The 18754-nt window shown below is 40.9% G+C and overlaps 1 protein-coding gene across 2 annotated transcripts; it reads right to left on the bottom strand.

Moving 5' to 3' along the window:
• Positions 1-661: 661 nt before the first annotated feature.
• LOC110495377 (protocadherin-20) lies at positions 662-15199 on the bottom strand. 2 transcript variants are annotated; one of them, XM_090228744.1, is made up of 5 exons: positions 14984-15199; positions 13091-14491; positions 11068-11261; positions 2430-2519; positions 662-2227 (listed from the first exon to the last, which is right to left on the bottom strand). In XM_090228744.1, exons 1-5 carry the CDS (start codon positions 15029-15031, stop codon positions 1276-1278), a joined length of 2685 nt encoding a protein of 894 aa, XP_090084870.1. In that variant the 5' UTR covers positions 15032-15199; the 3' UTR covers positions 662-1275. The 2 variants fall into 2 exon arrangements, with proteins under 2 accessions (XP_090084870.1, XP_090084871.1); XM_090228745.1 differs by having other exon boundaries at positions 13091-14435; positions 14984-15184.
• Between the last annotated feature and the right edge of the window lie 3555 nt (positions 15200-18754).

The raw sequence follows: 18754 nt of genomic DNA, 5'->3' as shown, positions 1-18754 counted from the left end.
CCTATATAGTGCACTACTTTAGACCAGAGCCCTATAGAACCCTATTCCCTATATATAGTGCACTACTTCAGACCAGAGCCCTATAGATCCCTATTCCCTATATATAGTGCACTACTTTAGACCAGAGCCCTATAGAACCCTATTCCCTATATATAGTGCACTACTTTAGACCAGAGCCCTATAGAACCCTATTCCCTATATACTGCACTACTTTAGACCAGAGCCCTATAGAACCCTATTCCCTACATAGTGCACTCCAGGGCCCTATAGAACCCTATTCCCTATTTAGTGCACTACTTTAGACCAGATCCCTATGGAACCCTATTCCCTACATAGTGCACTACTTTAGACCAGAGCCCTATAGAACCCTATTCCCTACATAGTGCACTCCAGGGCCCTATAGCACCCTATTCCCTATATAGTGCCCTACTTTAGACCAAAGCCCTATAGAACCCTATTCCCTATATAGTGCACTACTTTAGACCAGAGCCCTATAGAACCCTATTCCCTATATATAGTGCACTACTTTAGACCAGAGCCCTATATAGGGAAATAGGGTGCCATTTGGGACACAATTAAGGAGGCAGGTAGAGGGTTTGTTTGGTGGCCAGGCAAGAAGCCTCCTCTTGAAAAATACACATTTTAATCTCACACAAAATCCAGTAGATTTGAAGAAAATTACAGATTTTAATTGACTTCTGCACCGCACTCTGGGGTCAGCTATTCCAATGCAATCGAAAGGAGTATGAAAAAAAACATTGTTATATCAATCAATCAATCAATCAATATTGTTATACACACCAAATTATCCTCATCCCTTTCCAACGATCTTGACATCCTTGTGAAAAAAAAATATATATAATCTCTCCCATTTTTTAAAATGTGTAAGTTTTAAGGAGTAATTTCTTAGGGATTTCACGAAAAAAAATAAAAAATAATAATCTTGTCTATTTAAAGATTTTGTTATAAAGTTATAAAACATTTCATATTATCTACAATATATACATCACATTGGGTCTTTTAATACGCTTTTAAACCGAGGACATGTCACAAACGGAACCCTAATTCCTATATAGTGCACCACCATGGGCCCTTGATTTAAAAATAGTGCACTAAATAGGCAAAAAAGGGGGGTGCAATTTGGGATCCGGGCCTTTTTGTCTTTTTGAGGATGAAGATCTACACTTCACAATTCACATTGTTCATAAACAGTTACAATGTAACAGTTTTGTACGTTGGAGTCTTTGCCTCAAAGTCTTTGCGATGTCAACGTCGTCAAATGTTTGAGATTTCCGTCCGCTTTCTATCTGCGTCGCGCACGTCACCGTTCGTCTTCAAAGGCATTTCAACCTCTAGTCTTTTCATTTGACGTTTCCTCCATTTCTTCAGTTTCCTGCAGCATATATAAGCAGTCAACGTGACGACGATGCAGAACAGTCCCAGGCAGGTCACTGACAGAGCTATGAGTAGAGGCTGACAGGGGAACAGGTCCTCCCTGCCGGGCCTCTCTGTCAGTTTACCCACGTACCACTGCTTCTCCTCCATCTGGATCTCAGCCTCCTCCCCGGTGAGAAGACTCTGGATGTAGCTCTCGTTAGAAACCGTCTCGTTGACGAAGAGGTTGACCAGGACCGTGGAGTGGAGAGGTTCGGGTTGACCGTGGTCCGAGACTTTAACCAGTAGACTATAGAGACCGCGGTCACTCAGTTCTCTCTTCAACGTGATGTTCCCTGTGTCCGGGTCGATATCAAACGACCCCGGCTCGCCACCCTTCCTCTTGATGATGCTGTAGGCGATAACGGCGTTCATTCCTGTGTCTTTATCCACGGCGTAAACCTCTGTGATGGAGGTCCCTGGCAGGGTGCTAGGCAACACCAGCATGTAGGACTGGTTAGACTGGGGGAACAAGACGACGGGAGGGTTGTCGTTTACGTCAAGGAGGAGGACGGTAACCACGGTGAGGCAGGAGAGAGAGGGTTCCCCTCCGTCGACTGCCTCGATCCAGAGGTAGTACGTCCCCTGTTGCTCCCGGTCCAGAGGGGTACGGGCCCTGAGAGCGCCGCGCCCCGCGTCGATCACGAAGATGTCGCTGCCGTTGACGATGGAGAGGGCCACCCAGCCGTTCTCGCCTGCGTCCGCGTCTGTTACCGAGAGGACGCCGATCTCGCCAAAACCCGGGAAATTCTCCGGCACAAAGAACGTGAAGTCTTTATTGATGAAGCGCGGGCTGTTGGGTAAAAAAATACAAATCAATCAATCAAAACAATCAATCAAAACAATCAATCAAATCAATCAAATCAAATCATATCAATCAATCAAAACAATCAATCAAATCAAATCATATCAATCAATCAAAACAATCAATCAAATCAAATCATATTAATCAATCAAAACAGCAGTTCTCACAGAGTGTCTGGCCTTTCTCTTACCTGTTGTCATTGCGGTCCAGCACAGTGATGACCACTGTAGCTATAGACTCTCTCCTGGGGGTCCCTCGGTCCACCGCCCGAACCATGAACCTGCAGAGGATACAGTTTAGAGTTTACAAACTTTTACTATTATTGTCTCGTCACAATATTACAACAACAATAAACAAAACATATTGCAGATATATAAAATAAACACTATGAACATCCATAGGCAGTTATAATGCATTGTGTCATCCATATATCCAGTTTCTGCTTTAAATGACGTTCAGCTTATTAAGGCTTCATAAAGCCTACCTGACTAAGCGCTACATAAAGGCTTCATAAAGCCTACCTGACTAAGCTCGACATAAAGGGTTCATAAAGCCTACCTGACTAAGCTCTACATAAAGGCTTCATAAAGCCTACCTAACTAAGCTCTACATAAAGGCTTCATAAAGCCTACCTGACTAAGCGCTACATAAAGGCTTCATAAAGCCTACCTGACTAAGCTCTACATAAAGCCTTCATAAAGCCTACCTAACTAAGCTCGACATAAATGTGTTACAAAACATCTATAACCGTACATTATGCTTCATAAAGGCTTCATAAAGCCTACCTAACTAAGCTCTACATAAAGGCTTCATAAAGCCTACCTAACTAAGCTCTACATAAAGGCTTCATAAAGCCTACCTAACTAAGCGCTACATAAACGTGTTACAAAGCATCTATAAACGTACGTCATGCTTTATAAAGGGTTCATAATCGTGACATAACATGTTGTGCTGCAGCATGACACATGATCTAAAGAGAATTTATGTGAGTCAAGTCACGTTACAATTACCTTGATAAAAGCCCCCCAACATAAGGAAATTGAAAGTGGCTTTCAACTGAAACCAAGTTACATACTGTGGGGTGTTGGACCCAGTCAGGTCTTTATATAACAATATAACAAGTCATACTGTGGGGTGTTGGACCCAGTCAGGTCTTTATATAACAATATAACAAGTCATACTGTGGGGTGTTGGACCCAGTCAGGTCTTTATATAACAAGTCATACTGTGGGGTGTTGGACCCAGTCAGGTCTTTATATAACAATATAACAAGTCATACTGTGGGGTGTTGGACCCAGTCAGGTCTTTATATAACAATATAACAAGTCATACTGTGGGGTGTTGGACCCAGTCAGGTCTTTATATAACAATATAACAAGTCATACTGTGGGGTGTTGGACCCAGTCAGGTCTTTATATAACAAGTCATACTGTCGGGTGTTGAACCCAGTCAGGTCTTTATATAACAAGTCATACTGTGGGGTGTTGGAAACAGTCAGGTCTTTATATAACAATATAACAAGTCATACTGTGGGGTGATGAACCCAGTCAGGTCTTTATATAACAATATAACAAGTCATACTGTGGGGTGATGAACCCAGTCAGGTCTTTATATAACAATATAACAAGTCATACTGTGGGGTGTTGGACCCAGTCAGGTCTTTATATAACAATATAACAAGTCATACTGTGGGGTGTTGGACCCAGTCAGGTCTTTATATAACAAGTCATACTGTGGGGTGTTGGACCCAGTCAGGTCTTTATATAACAAGTCATACTGTGGGGTGTTGGACCCAGTCAGGTCTTTATATAACAATATAACAAGTCATACTGTGGGGTGTTGGACCCAGTCAGGTCTTTATATAACAAGTCATATTGTGGGGTGTTGAACCCAGTCAGGTCTCTATATAACAAGTCATACTGTGGGGTGTTGAACCCAGTCAGGTCTTTATATAACAATATAACAAGTCATACTGTGGGGTGTTGAACCCAGTCAGGTCTTTATATAACAAGTCATACTGTGGGGTGTTGGACCCAGTCAGGTCTTTATATAACAAGTCATACTGTGGGGTGTTGAACCCAGTCAGGTCTTTATATAACAAGTCATACTGTGGGGTGTTGGACCCAGTCAGGTCTTTATATGACAATATAACAAGTCATACTGTGAGGTGTTGAACCCAGTCAGGTCTTTATATAACAAGTCATACTGTGGGGTGTTGGACCCAGTCAGGTCTTTATATAACAAGTCATACTGTGGGGTGTTGGACCCAGTCAGGTCTTTATATAACAATTTAACAAGTCATACTGTGGGGTGTTGGACCCAGTCAGGTCTTTATATAACAATTTAACAAGTCATACTGTGGGGTGTTGGACCCAGTCAGGTCTTTATATAACAAGTCATACTGTGGGGTGTTGAACCCAGTCAGGTCTTTATATGACAATATAACAAGTCATACTGTGGGGTGTTGGACCCAGTCAGGTCTTTATATAACAATATAACAGGTCATACTGTGGGGTGATGAACCCAGTCAGGTCTCCATATAACAATATAACAAGTCATACTGTGGGGTGTTGGACCCAGTCAGGTCTTTATATAACAAGTCATACTGTGGGGTGTTGGACCCAGTCAGGTCTTTATATAACAAGTCATACTGTGGGGTGTTGAACCCAGTCAGGTCTTTATATAACAAGTCATACTGTGGGGTGTTGGACCCAGTCAGGTCTTTATATAACAAGTCACACTGTGGGGTGTTGGACCCAGTCGGGTCTTTATATAACAATATAACAAGCCATACTGTGGGGTGTTGGACCCAGTCAGGTCTTTATATAACAAGTCATACTGTGGGGTGATGGACCCAGTCAGGTCTTTATATAACAAGTCATGCTGTGGGGTGTTGGACCCAGTCAGGTCTTTATATAACAAGTCATACTGTGGGGTGTTGGACCCAGTCAGGTCTTTATATAACAATATAACAAGTCATACTGTGGGGTGTTGAACCCAGTCAGGTCTTTATATAACAAGTCATACTGTGGGGTGTTGGACCCAGTCAGGTCTTTATATAACATGTCATACTGTGGGGTGTTGGACCCAGTCAGGTCTTTATATAACAATATAACAAGTCATACTGTGGGGTGATGGACCCAGTCAGGTCTTTATATAACAATATAACAAGTCATACTGTGGGGTGTTGGACCCAGACAGGTCTTTATATAACAAGTCATACTGTGGGGTGTTGAACCCAGTCAGGTCTTTATATAACAAGTCATACTGTGGGGTGTTGGACCCAGTCAGGTCTTTATATAACAATATAACAAGTCATACTGTGGGATGTTGGACCCAGTCAGGTCTTTATATAACAAGTCATACTGTGGGGTGTTGGACCCAGTCAGGTCTCTATATAACAATATAACAAGTCATACTGTGGGGTGTTGGACCCAGTCAGGTCTCTTTGTAACAATATAACAAGTCATACTGTGGGGAGTTGGATCCAGTCAGGTCTAAACACATACCACCAACCTTCAGAGATACCATGCTGTACCGTAAATACATTCCACCAACCTTCAGAGATACCATGCTGTCCTGTAAATACATACCACCAACCTTCAGAGATACCATGCTGTCCTGTAAATACATACCACCGACCTTCATAGATACCATAAACACATACCACCAACCTTCAGAGATACCATGCTGTACCGTAAATACATACCATCAACCTTCAGAGATACCATGCTGTCCTGTAAACACATACCACCAGCCTTCAGAGATACCATGCTGTCCTGTAAAGACATACCACCAGCCTTCAGAGATACCATGGTGTCCCGTAAATACATACCACCGGCCTTCAGAGATACCATGCTGTCCCGTAAATACATACCACCAACCTTCAGAGATACCATGCTGTACTATAAAGACATACCACCAGCCTTCAGAGATACCATGCTGTCCCGTAAATACATACCACCAGCCTTCAGAGATACCATACTGTACCATAAATACATACAACCAGCCTTCAGAGATACCATGCTGTCCCGTAAATACATACCACCAACCTTCAGAGATACCATGCTGTACTATAAAGACATACCACCAGCCTTCAGAGATACCATGCTGTACCGTAAATACATACCACCAGCCTTCAGAGATACCATAAATACATACCACCAGCCTTCAGAGATACCATGCTGTCCTGTAAATACATACCACCAGCCTTCAGAGATACCATGCTGTCCTGTAAACACATACCACCAGCCTTCAGAGATACCATAAATACATACCACCAGCCTTCAGAGATACCATGCTGTCCTGTAAATACATACCACCGACCTTCAGAGATACCATGCTGTCCTGTAAACACATGCCACCAGCCTTCAGAGATACCATGCTGTCCTATAAATACATACCACCAGCTTTCAGAGATACCATGCTGTCCTGTAAACACATACCACCAGCCTTCAGATATACCATGCTGTCCTGTAAATACATACCACCAGCCTTCAGAGATACCATGCTGTCCTGTAAATACATACCACCAGCCTTCAGAGATACCATGCTGTACAATAAATACATACCACCAGCCTTCAGAGATACCATGCTGTCCTATAAATACATACCACCAGCCTTCAGAGATACCATAAATACATACCAACAGCCTTCAGAGATACCATGCTGTACTGTAAATACATACCACCAGCCTTCAGAGATACCATGCTGTCCTGTAAATACATACCACCAGCCTTCAGAGATACCATGCTCTACCATAAATACATACCACCAGCCTTCAGAGATACCATGCTGTCCTATAAATACATACCACCAGCCTTCAGAGATACCATAAATACATACCAACAGCCTTCAGAGATACCATGCTGTACTGTAAATACATACCACCGACCTTCAGAGATACCATGCTGTCCTGTAAATACATACCACCAGCCTTCAGAGATACCATGCTGTACTGTAAATACATACCACCAGCCTTCAGAGATACCATAAATACATACCAACAGCCTTCAGAGATACCATGTTGTACTGTAAATACATACCACCGACCTTCAGAGATACCATGCTGTCCTGTAAATACATACCACCAGCCTTCAGAGATACCATGCTGTACTGTAAATACATACCACCAGCCTTCAGAGATACCATAAATAGATACCAACAGCCTTCAGAGATACCATGCTGTACTGTAAATACATACCACCGACCTTCAGAGATACCATGCTGTACTGTAAATACATACCACCAGCCTTCAGAGATACCATAAATACATACCAACAGCCTTCAGAGATACCATGCTGTACTGTAAATACATCCCACCGACCTTCAGAGATACCATGCTGTCCTGCAAATACATACCACCAGCCTTCAGAGATACCATGCTGTACTGTAAATACATACCACCAGCCTTCAGAGATACCATAAATACATACCACCAGCCTTCAGAGATACCATGCCATACCGTAAATACATACCACCGACCTTCAGAGATACCATGCTGTCCTGTAAATACATACCACCAGCCTTCAGAGATACCATGCTGTACTGTAAATACATACCACCAGCCTTCAGAGATACCATGCTGTACTATAAATACATACCACCAGCCTTCAGAGATACCATGCTGTACCGTAAATACATACCACCAGCCTTCAGAGATACCATGCTGTACCATAAATACATACCACCAGCCTTCAGAGATACCATAAATACATACCACCAGCCTTCAGAGATAACATGCTGTCCTATAAATACATACCACCAGCCTTCAGAGATACCATGCTGAACCATAAATACATACCATCAGCCTTCAGAGATACCATAAATACATACCACCAGCCTTCAGAGATACCATGCTGTCCTATAAATACATACCACCAGCCTTCAGAGATACCATGCTGTCCTATAAATACATACCACCAGCCTTCAGAGATACCATGCTGTCCTATAAATACATGCCCCCAACCTTCAGAGATACCATGCTGTACCGTAAATACATGCCCCCAACCTTCAGAGATACCATGCTGTACCGTAAATACATACCACCAACCTTCAGAGATACCATGCTGTACCGTAAATACATACCACCAACCTTCAGAGATACCATGCTGTCCTATAAATACATTCCACCAGCCTTCAGAGATACCATGCTGTCCTATAAATACATACCACCAGCCTTCAGAGATACCATGCTGTCCTATAAATACATTCCACCAACCTTCAGAGATACCATGCTGTACCGTAAATACATACCACCAACCTTCAGAGATACCATGCTGTACCGTAAATACATACCACCAACCTTCAGAGATACCATGCTGTCCTATAAATACATACCACCAACCTTCAGAGATACCATGCTGTCCTATAAATACATACCACCAACCTTCAGAGATACCATGCTGTCCTATAAATACATACAACCAGCCTTCAGAGATACCATGCTGTCCTATAAATACATGCCCCCAACCTTCAGAGATACCATGCTGTACCGTAAATACATGCCCCCAACCTTCAGAGATACCATGCTGTACCGTAAATACATACCACCAACCTTCAGAGATACCATGCTGTACCGTAAATACATACCACCAACCTTCAGAGATACCATGCTGTCCTATAAATACATTCCACCAGCCTTCAGAGATACCATGCTGTCCTATAAATACATACCACCAGCCTTCAGAGATACCATGCTGTCCTATAAATACATTCCACCAACCTTCAGAGATACCATGCTGTACCGTAAATACATACCACCAACCTTCAGAGATACCATGCTGTACCGTAAATACATACCACCAACCTTCAGAGATACCATGCTGTCCTATAAATACATACCACCAACCTTCAGAGATACCATGCTGTCCTATAAATACATACCACCAACCTTCAGAGATACCATGCTGTCCTATAAATACATACCACCAACCTTCAGAGATACCATGCTGTCCCGTAAATACATACCACCAACCTTCAGAGATACCATGCTGTCCCGTAAATACATACCACCAACCTTCAGAGATACCATGCTGTCCTATAAATACATACCACCAACCTTCAGAGATACCATGCTGTCCCGTAAATACATACCACCAACCTTCAGAGATACCATGCTGTCCTATAAATACATACCACCAACCTTCAGAGATACCATGCTGTACCGTAAATACATACCACCAACCTTCAGAGATACCATGCTGTCCCGTAAATACATACCACCAACCTTCAGAGATACCATGCTGTCCCGTAAATACATACCACCAACCTTCAGAGATACCATGCTGTCCCGTAAATACATACCACCAGCCTTCAGAGATACCATGCTGTCCTATAAATACATACCACCAACCTTCAGAGATACCATGCTGTCCCGTAAATACATACCACCAACCTTCAGAGATACCATGCTGTCCCGTAAATACATACCACCAGCCTTCAGAGATACCATGCTGTCCTATAAATACATACCACCAACCTTCAGAGATACCATGCTGTCCTATAAATACATACCACCAACCTTCAGAGATACCATGCTGTCCTATAAATACATACCACCAGCCTTCAGAGATACCATGCTGTCCTATAAATACATACCACCAGCCTTCAGAGATACCATGCTGTCCTATAAATACATACCACCAACCTTCAGAGATACCATGCTGTCCTATAAATACATACCACCAGCCTTCAGAGATACCATGCTGTCCTATAAATACATACCACCAGCCTTCAGAGATACCATGCTGTCCTATAAATACATACCACCAGCCTTCAGAGATACCATGCTGTCCTATAAATACATACCACCAACCTTCAGAGATACCATGCTGTCCTATAAATACATACCACCAGCCTTCAGAGATACCATGCTGTCCTATAAATACATACCACCAGCCTTCAGAGATACCATGCTGTCCTATAAATACATACCACCAGCCTTCAGAGATACCATGCTGTCCTATAAATACATACCACCAGCCTTCAGAGATACCATGCTGTCCTATAAATACATACCACCGACCTTCAGAGATACCATGCTGTCCTATAAATACATACCACCAACCTTGGTTTTAGAGAAATATAGTATATTTTGAAAGCTGTGGGAAAACCAGAAAAAAACGGGGAAATCTGAAACCTGGAAAAACAAAACCGAGAAAACGGAGGGAAAACCCCCCCCCGAAATACGGATTTTAAAGGGGCCCTACCAACGTTTCTGGTGAAGGACTGCACTTTAGAGTGTGTGATTCCGCAGCATTTTGGGGACAGTTGAGATCAGGTCCACTATTGGCCGCGCGCCCAAGAGGGAAAGAGGTTGGGCCTGTCCTACAAAGGGTTTAGAGTAATATAACACACGACATTTCTCCACAGCCATTTGCAGTCACGCCTGAATACATTTTTACGTACGGGAGTGGAGTCTAACCCACCAATGGTGGTGTTGCAATTCTCTACCAAGATGCATGATGGGTTATCAGTGCTTTGTGATGCCTCACTTTAACATGATTTATAAAGCCTTATATTAAGCATTGCTTATGCCACCCTTGATAAAGAACAGGTTTATGTCATCTTTGACATAGATAGATTTAATTCCACCAACTCTGTTTAAATGTGTTGTTTTTTTTTGTTTCACTTTTTTGGTGTTATCAAGGAATCAAATCATAAGTATGGTGTTATTATGCACTTTGAGATTATTTTCTGTAATTAAAAAGCTAAACAAGTAAATAATTATTATTACTATAAACATATATAGGCAATTTATAACGCATTTTAATCCATACAATATCAGTCAAAATACGTTACGATTACATCATCAATATGCGACAGACCTGTAGGTCTGCTTCTCTTCTCGGTCCAGAGACGTGGACACGGTCAGCACGCCGGTCAGCCTCTCCAGGAGGACAATGGAGGGAGCGTCTGACCCCAGCGTGTAGATGACCTCTCCTCTGGCCTCACTGTCCTGGTCTGTGGCCTGGAGCTGGGTCAGGAAGCTGTTGGGAGGGTTATTCTCCTCCACGGAGACCTGAGAATAAAATAAGTATGGTGTTATCAAGGACTCAAATAATAAGTATGGTGTTATCAAGGAATCAAATAATAAGTATGGTGTTAACAAGGACTCAAATAATAAGTATGGTGTTAATTAACAAGGACTCAAATAATAAGTATGGTGTTATCAAGGACTCAAATAATAAGTATGGTGTTAATTAACAAGGACTCAAATAATAAGTATGGTGTTAACAAGGACTCAAATAATAAGTATGGTGTTAACAAGGACTCAAATAATAAGTATGGTGTTATCAAGGACTCAAATAATAAGTATGGTGTTAACAAGGACTCAAATAATAAGTATGGTGTTAACAAGGACTCAAATAATAAGTATGGTGTTATCAAGGAATCAAATAATAAGTATGGTGTTAACAAGGAATCAAATAATAAGTATGGTGTTAACAAGGAATCAAATAATAAGTATGGTGTTAACAAGGACTCAAATAATAAGTATGGTGTTAACAAGGAATCATATAATAAGTATGGTGTTAATTAACAAGGACTCTAATAATAAGTATGGTGTTATCAAGGACTCAAATAATAAGTATGGTGTTATCAAGGAATCAAATAATAAGTATGGTGTTAATTAACAAGGACTCAAATAATAAGTGTGGTGTTATCAAGGACTCAAATAATAAGTATGGTGTTAATTAACAAGGACTCAAATAATAAGTATGGTGTTAACAAGGACTCAAATAATAAGTATGGTGTTAATTAACAAGGACTCAAATAATAAGTATGGTGTTAACAAGGACTCAAATAATAAGTATGGTGTTAACAAGGACTCAAATAATAAGTATGGTGTTAACAAGGACTCAAATAATAAGTATGGTGTTATCAAGGACTCAAATAATAAGTATGGTGTTAATTAACAAGGACTCAAATAATAAGTATGGTGTTAACAAGGACTCAAATAATAAGTATGGTGTTAATTAACAAGGACTCAAATAATAAGTATGGTGTTAACAAGGACTCAAATAATAAGTATGGTGTTAACAAGGACTCAAATAATAAGTATGGTGTTAACAAGGACTCAAATAATAAGTATGGTGTTAATTAACAAGGACTCAAATAATAAGTATGGTGTTAACAAGGACTCAAATAATAAGTATGGTGTTATCAAGGACTCAAATAATAAGTATGGTGTTAACAAGGACTCAAATAATAAGTATGGTGTTAACAAGGACTCAAATAATAAGTATGGTGTTAACAAGGACTCAAATAATAAGTATGGTGTTAATTAACAAGGACTCAAATAATAAGTATGGTGTTATCAAGGACTCAAATAATAAGTATGGTGTTAACAAGGACTCATAATAATAAGTATGGTGTTAACAAGGACTCAAATAATAAGTATGGTGTTATCAAGGACTCCAATAATAAGTATGGTGTTATCAAGGACTCCAATAATAAGTCTGGTGTTATCAAGGACTCAAATAAGTAGGTAAATACATAAATAAATACGTACATTTTAAAATAAATAAATCATACGTAAATACTAAAATACATTTGTAAATAGTATAATAAATAAGTAAATACTAAAATAAATGTGTAAATACTGAAATAAATAAGTAAATAGGTAAGTACTGAAATAAATACGTGAGTAGACCTTTTTAGATTTTATCAGTCAACAACAATTATTTTTCAACAACAAAATAAATCCTCTATATTTTGTATTATTGTACTGAAATGGCTTAAGAAAATCAATGTACTATCAATAATATGCTCAATGTTCATGTCCAAACCCTAACCGTAACCCTTAAAAACCGTTTAAACATTAGTGTGTTTATAAATACATTCACTCACCTCATACAGAGACTGTTTGAAGACCGGCGCGTTGTCGTTCTCATCCAGAACCAGGATCTTAACGAAGGTCTTAATGGCGAGACCTCTGGGGTTCCTGAGCACTACGGTCAGCTCGTAGTCCTGCCTCTGCTCGTGGTCCAGCGGCGCCGTCGTCTCCAACAGATACTCGTTCTTCAACCGTTTGTAAGGTGTCAGTCGGAACGGGCCGGATCCTTCAAGTAGACATTCCGTCCCTTGTCCTCTCTGGTCCGTGTTCGACACAGTGAAAAACGCGATTGGGGAAAACGGCGGTTCGGACTCCTTCATCGTGACCACGCCGTCTTTCTCCGCCGCGATGTAGCGCGGCGTAATAACAGGCGGACCGGAAGCTACCCGGATCACGTGCACCGTCACCGTGGCGACGGCAGGGACGCAACCGGGCCCGTTGGCGAGGACAGTGAGTTTGTAGAACTTCCCGGTTGCGGTGTTGATCTGACCGGCCAGTTTGATCACCCCGGTAATCCGGTCCAGATGGAACAGGGCTCTAGCCTCCCGGGGAACGCGGTCGCTGTACGCATAGCTGATCACGGCGTTGGCGCCCTGGTCGGGGTCGAAGGCGTGTAACCCGGACAGGTGCTCTCCTTTAGTCGTATTCCCGTAGAGCGTCACGTTGACCTGTGACTCTGTGAACTGAGGACAGTTATCGTTGACATCAGTGATTATAATCCTCAACGTAGCGGTGCCAAGGAGAGGTGGTAACCCACCGTCCTCTGCTATAATATCCGTTACGTATTCCTCCTGTCGTTCCCGGTCCAGCTCGTCGGTCACGATGAGGAAGGGTGTCAGCTCACCCCCCTCGTTCTCCTCTACGTCCAGAGTGAACACCCCAAAGTCGTTGACCAGCCAGTAAGTCTGGACCCCGTGAAACCCCAGATCGGGGTCCGTCGCTGACTGCTCCACCGCGAACCTCGCGTTGACCTGGGTGTTCTCCGGGACCGAAACCCTAATCTCGCCCGTCGGGAAGCGCGGACGATTATCGTTAACGTCCTCGACCAAGATTTTGACCTTAACCAGCTGGAAATACTGCTGGGGTAGAACGAACACATCCAGGGAGAGGACGCAGCCCTGCTTGTACTCCGAGGAGTCGGGGCAGAGCGTCTCCCTGTCGATCTCATTCCCAGACGTAAACAGCTGTCCCGTAGTGCTGTTCAGAGTGACATACTGATCACTGTGCTTCTTCTGGGGCAGATTGAATAAAACATGGGGATCGAGGGATAAATCCAAGTGTAAGTCGGAGCCCACGGATCCGATGAGTGTCCCCGACGGTAATCCTTCTTTTATCTTATAGACCAGCTCTTTCGCTTGGCTGAAATTAGCAAAACAGCAGAGGGGGCTGGTGTAAAGGAGGAGTATACACAAACCCTGAAATACAGACACAGTACAGAAACATGGGGGTTTAACAAATAGACTTCCAGACATGAGAGAATCAGTCTCAAGGGGGGTGGGGGGGACAAACACGTTGACCGATACAGTTATATTATGGAGTCAATAGCCGAGAATGTAAAGAAAATCACTGATTAAATTAGACTTTCTAAACAGGCACATATATGCTTTAAAAAAAAATTGAAACGCAATTTTTTTTACTCTTTAACTCTTTAAATAATAACAAGTATGAACTTAGTCTAGGCTTTGAACCACAGACATTAAGATGTATTGAAAATAACATACACGTTACTACTCATCAATTACGTGACACACGTCGAAGTTGCCAGTTGATTTTAAACGCAAGCCAAACTCTCATTTGACATTGAACTATGAGGTTTTTTAAAAAAAATAAAAAGCTTTCTCTCTTCAATTTTTTTTCTTTCACAGAAAGACTACTTTTAAAAAGACTACAATGAGAAAAACACTTACCCACAGTACTCCTCTCGAGCTAAGTCCGGGTCCTGTTTTGTTGAACATGTTTATTCCACCGGGCTCGACGTGGTTTGACCTACAGACCGGAGCGGAGAGCCCGGAGCTAAACGCATCAGAGGTTTTTGTCGTGTGCTGAGTTGATCAGCGTAGCAGCAGCACATAGCCTCTGCAGAGTTCGTTGCTGTCTTGTCTCCTTCTGAACTGAACAGAGTCATTCATCCCAACACTGAGTCAGGAACACGCCCTAAATATGCAAATAACCCCCCTGACGGCAACCAATGAGAATAGACAGCTGCTGGGATGGGCAGGGAGAGGCGGTTCAAGGATCTTGCCCTGTTTTTTTGCAGAGAGAGGGATTGTGTGTGTGTGTGTGTGTGTGTGTGTGTGCCTGTTATTTCAGTAAATTATGAATTACTGGAAGCCTCCAATAGAGCACATGAACCCAACCTTTCTGAAATGTATACTTTCCCTTAATGACCTGTATATAGATGATGATGAGTCTAGGATGTTATACTATACCAATTACAACACTTGAGAATCTTCTGTGTTTGAATTCTCGGATATTATATGCTTTAAACAATGCCCTCATAGCAGTATGTTTACAACATTAAATGTCCCCTTACAGCAGTATGTTTACAACATTAAATGTCCCCTTACAGCAGTATGTTTACAATATTAAATGTCCCCTTACAGCAGTATGTTTACAACATTAAATGTCCCCTTACAGCAGTATGTTTACAACATTAAATGTCCCCTTACAGCAGTATGTTTACAACATTAAATGTCCCCTTACAGCAGTATGTTTACAACATTAAATGTCCCCTTACAGCAGTATGTTTACAACATTAAATGCCCCCTTACAGCAGTATGTTTACAACATTAAATGTCCCCTCATAGCAGTATGTTTACAACATTAAATGTCCCCTTACAGCAGTATGTTAACAATATTAAATGTCCCCTTACAGCAGTATGTTTACAACATTAAATGTCCCCTTACAGCAGTATGTTTACAACATTAAATGTCCCCTTACAGCAGTATGTTTACAACATTAAATGTCCCTACAGCAGTATGTTTACAACATTAAATGTCCCCTCACAGCAGTATGTTTCCAACATTAAATGTCCCCTTACAGCAGTATGTTTACAACATTAAATGTCCCCTTACAGCAGTATGTTTACAACATTAAATGTCCCCTCACAGCAGTATGTTTACAACATTAAATGTCCCCTTACAGCAGTATGTTTCCAACATTAAATGTCCCCTTACAGCAGTATGTTTACAACATTAAATGTCCCCTTACAGCAGTATGTTTACAACATTAAATGTCCCCTTACAGCAGTATGTTTCCAACATTAAATATCCCCTTACAGCAGTATGTTTCCAACATTAAATGTCCCCTTACAGCAGTATGTTTACAATATTAAATGTCCCCTTACAGCAGTATGTTTCCAACATTAAATGTCCCCTCACAGCAGTATGTTTCCAACATTAAATGTCCCCTTACAGCAGTATGTTTACAACATTAAATGTCCCCTTACAGCAGTATGTTTACAACATTAAATGTCCCCTTACAGCAGTATGTTTACAACATTAAATGTCCCCTTACAGCAGTATGTTTACAACATTAAATGTCCCCTTACAGCAGTATGTTTACAACATTAAATGTCCCCTCACAGCAGTATGTTTACAACATTAAATGTCCCCTCACAGCAGTATGTTTACAACATTAAATGTCCCCTTACAGCAGTATGTTTACAACATTAAATGTCCCCTTACAGCAGTATGTTTACAACATTAAATGTCCCCTTACAGCAGTATGTTTTCAACATTAAATGTCCCCTTACAGCAGTATGTTTACAACATTAAATGTCCCCTTACAGCAGTATGTTTGCAACATTAAATGTCCCCTTACAGCAGTATGTTTACAACATTGAATGTCCCCTTACAGCAGTATGTTTGCAACATTAAATGTCCCCTTACAGCAGTATGTTTGCAACATTAAATGTCCCCTTACAGCAGTATGTTTACAACATTAAATGTCCCCTTACAGCAGTATGTTTGCAACATTAAATGTCCCCTTACAGCAGTATGTTTGCAACATTAAATGTCCCCTTACAGCAGTATGTTTACAACATTAAATGTCCCCTTACAGCAGTATGTTTGCAACATTAAATGTCCCCTTACAGCAGTATGTTTGCAACATTAAATGTCCCCTCACAGCAGTATGTTTACAACATTAAATGTCCCCTCACAGCAGTATGTTTACAACATTAAATGTCCCCTTACAGCAGTATGTTTGCAACATTAAATGTCCCCTTACAGCAGTATGTTTACAACATTAAATGTCCCCTTACAGCAGTATGTTTGCAACATTAAATGTCCCCTTACAGCAGTATGTTTGCAACATTAAATGTCCCTTACAGCAGTATGTTCACAACATTAAATGTCCCCTTACAGCAGTATGTTTACAACATTAAATGTCCCCTAACAGCAGTATGTTTACAACATTAAATGTCCCCTTACAGCAGTATGTTTACAACATTAAATGTCCCCTCAAAACAGTATGTTTTCATTAACACCATACTGTAGATCATTAACACCATACTGTAGATCATTAACACCATACTGTAGATCATTAACACCACACTGTAGGACTGTAGATCATTAACACCATACTGTAGGACTGTAGATCATTAACACCATACTGTAGATCATTAATACCATACTGTAGATCATTAACACCATACTGTAGATCATTAACACCATACAGTAGGACTGTAGATCATTAACACCATACTGTAGATCATTAATACCATACTGTAGATCATTAACACCATACTGTAGATCATTAACACCATACTGTAGATCATTAACACCATACTGTAGGACTGTAGATCATTAACACCACACTGTAGATCATTAACACCATACTGTAGATCATTAACACCATACTGTAGATCATTAACACCATACTGTAGATCATTAATACCATACTGTAGATCATTAACACCATACTGTAGATCATTAACACCATACTGTAGATCATTAACACCATACTGCAGGTCATTAACACCATAATGTAGTTTATTAACACCATACTGTAGGTCATTAACACCATACTGTAGTTTATTAACACCATACTGTAGATCATTAACACCATACTGTAGATCATTAACACCACACTGTAGGACTGTAGATCATTAACACCATACTGTAGGACTGTAGATCATTAACACCATACTGTAGGACTGTAGATCATTAACACCATACTGTAGATCATTAACACCATACTGTAGATCATTAACACCATACTGTAGATCATTAACACCATACTGTAGGACTGTAGATCATTAACACCATACTGTAGATCATTAACACCATACTGTAGATCATTAACACCATACTGTAGATCATTAACACCATACTGTAGGACTGTAGATCATTAACACCATACTGTAGATCATTAACACCATACTGTAGATCATTAACACCATACTGTAGATCATTAACACCATACTGTAGATCATTAACACCACACTGTAGGACTGTAGATCATTAACACCATACTGTAGATCATTAACACCATACTGTAGGACTGTAGATCATTAACACCATACTGTAGGACTGTAGATCATTAACACCACACTGTAGATCATTAACACCATACTGTAGGTCATTAACACCATACTGTAGGACCGTAGATCATTAACACCATACTGTAGGTCATTAACACCATACTGTAGGACTGTAGATCATTAACACCATAC

This window comes from Oncorhynchus mykiss, unplaced genomic scaffold, assembly GCF_057628025.1.
Source record: "Oncorhynchus mykiss isolate SJ-2025 unplaced genomic scaffold, ASM5762802v1 scaffold98, whole genome shotgun sequence".
In the NCBI taxonomy this organism is placed as follows: Eukaryota; Metazoa; Chordata; class Actinopteri; order Salmoniformes; family Salmonidae; genus Oncorhynchus; species Oncorhynchus mykiss.
The sequence above is the reverse complement of the archived record's forward strand: the minus strand, read 5'-3'. Positions and strand labels throughout refer to the sequence as shown.

Coding starts and splice junctions, on each gene's coding strand:
- LOC110495377 (XM_090228744.1), bottom strand. CDS start 15,031: ATGTTCAACAAAACAGGACCCGGACTTAGCTCGAGAGGAGTACTGTGG. Junction 14,492..14,983: donor GCTCGAGAGGAGTACTGTGG/GTAAGTGTTTTT, acceptor TCTGTATTTCAG/GGTTTGTGTATACTCCTCCT. Junction 11,262..13,090: donor TCAAACAGTCTCTGTATGAG/GTGAGTGAATGT, acceptor TTTTATTCTCAG/GTCTCCGTGGAGGAGAATAA.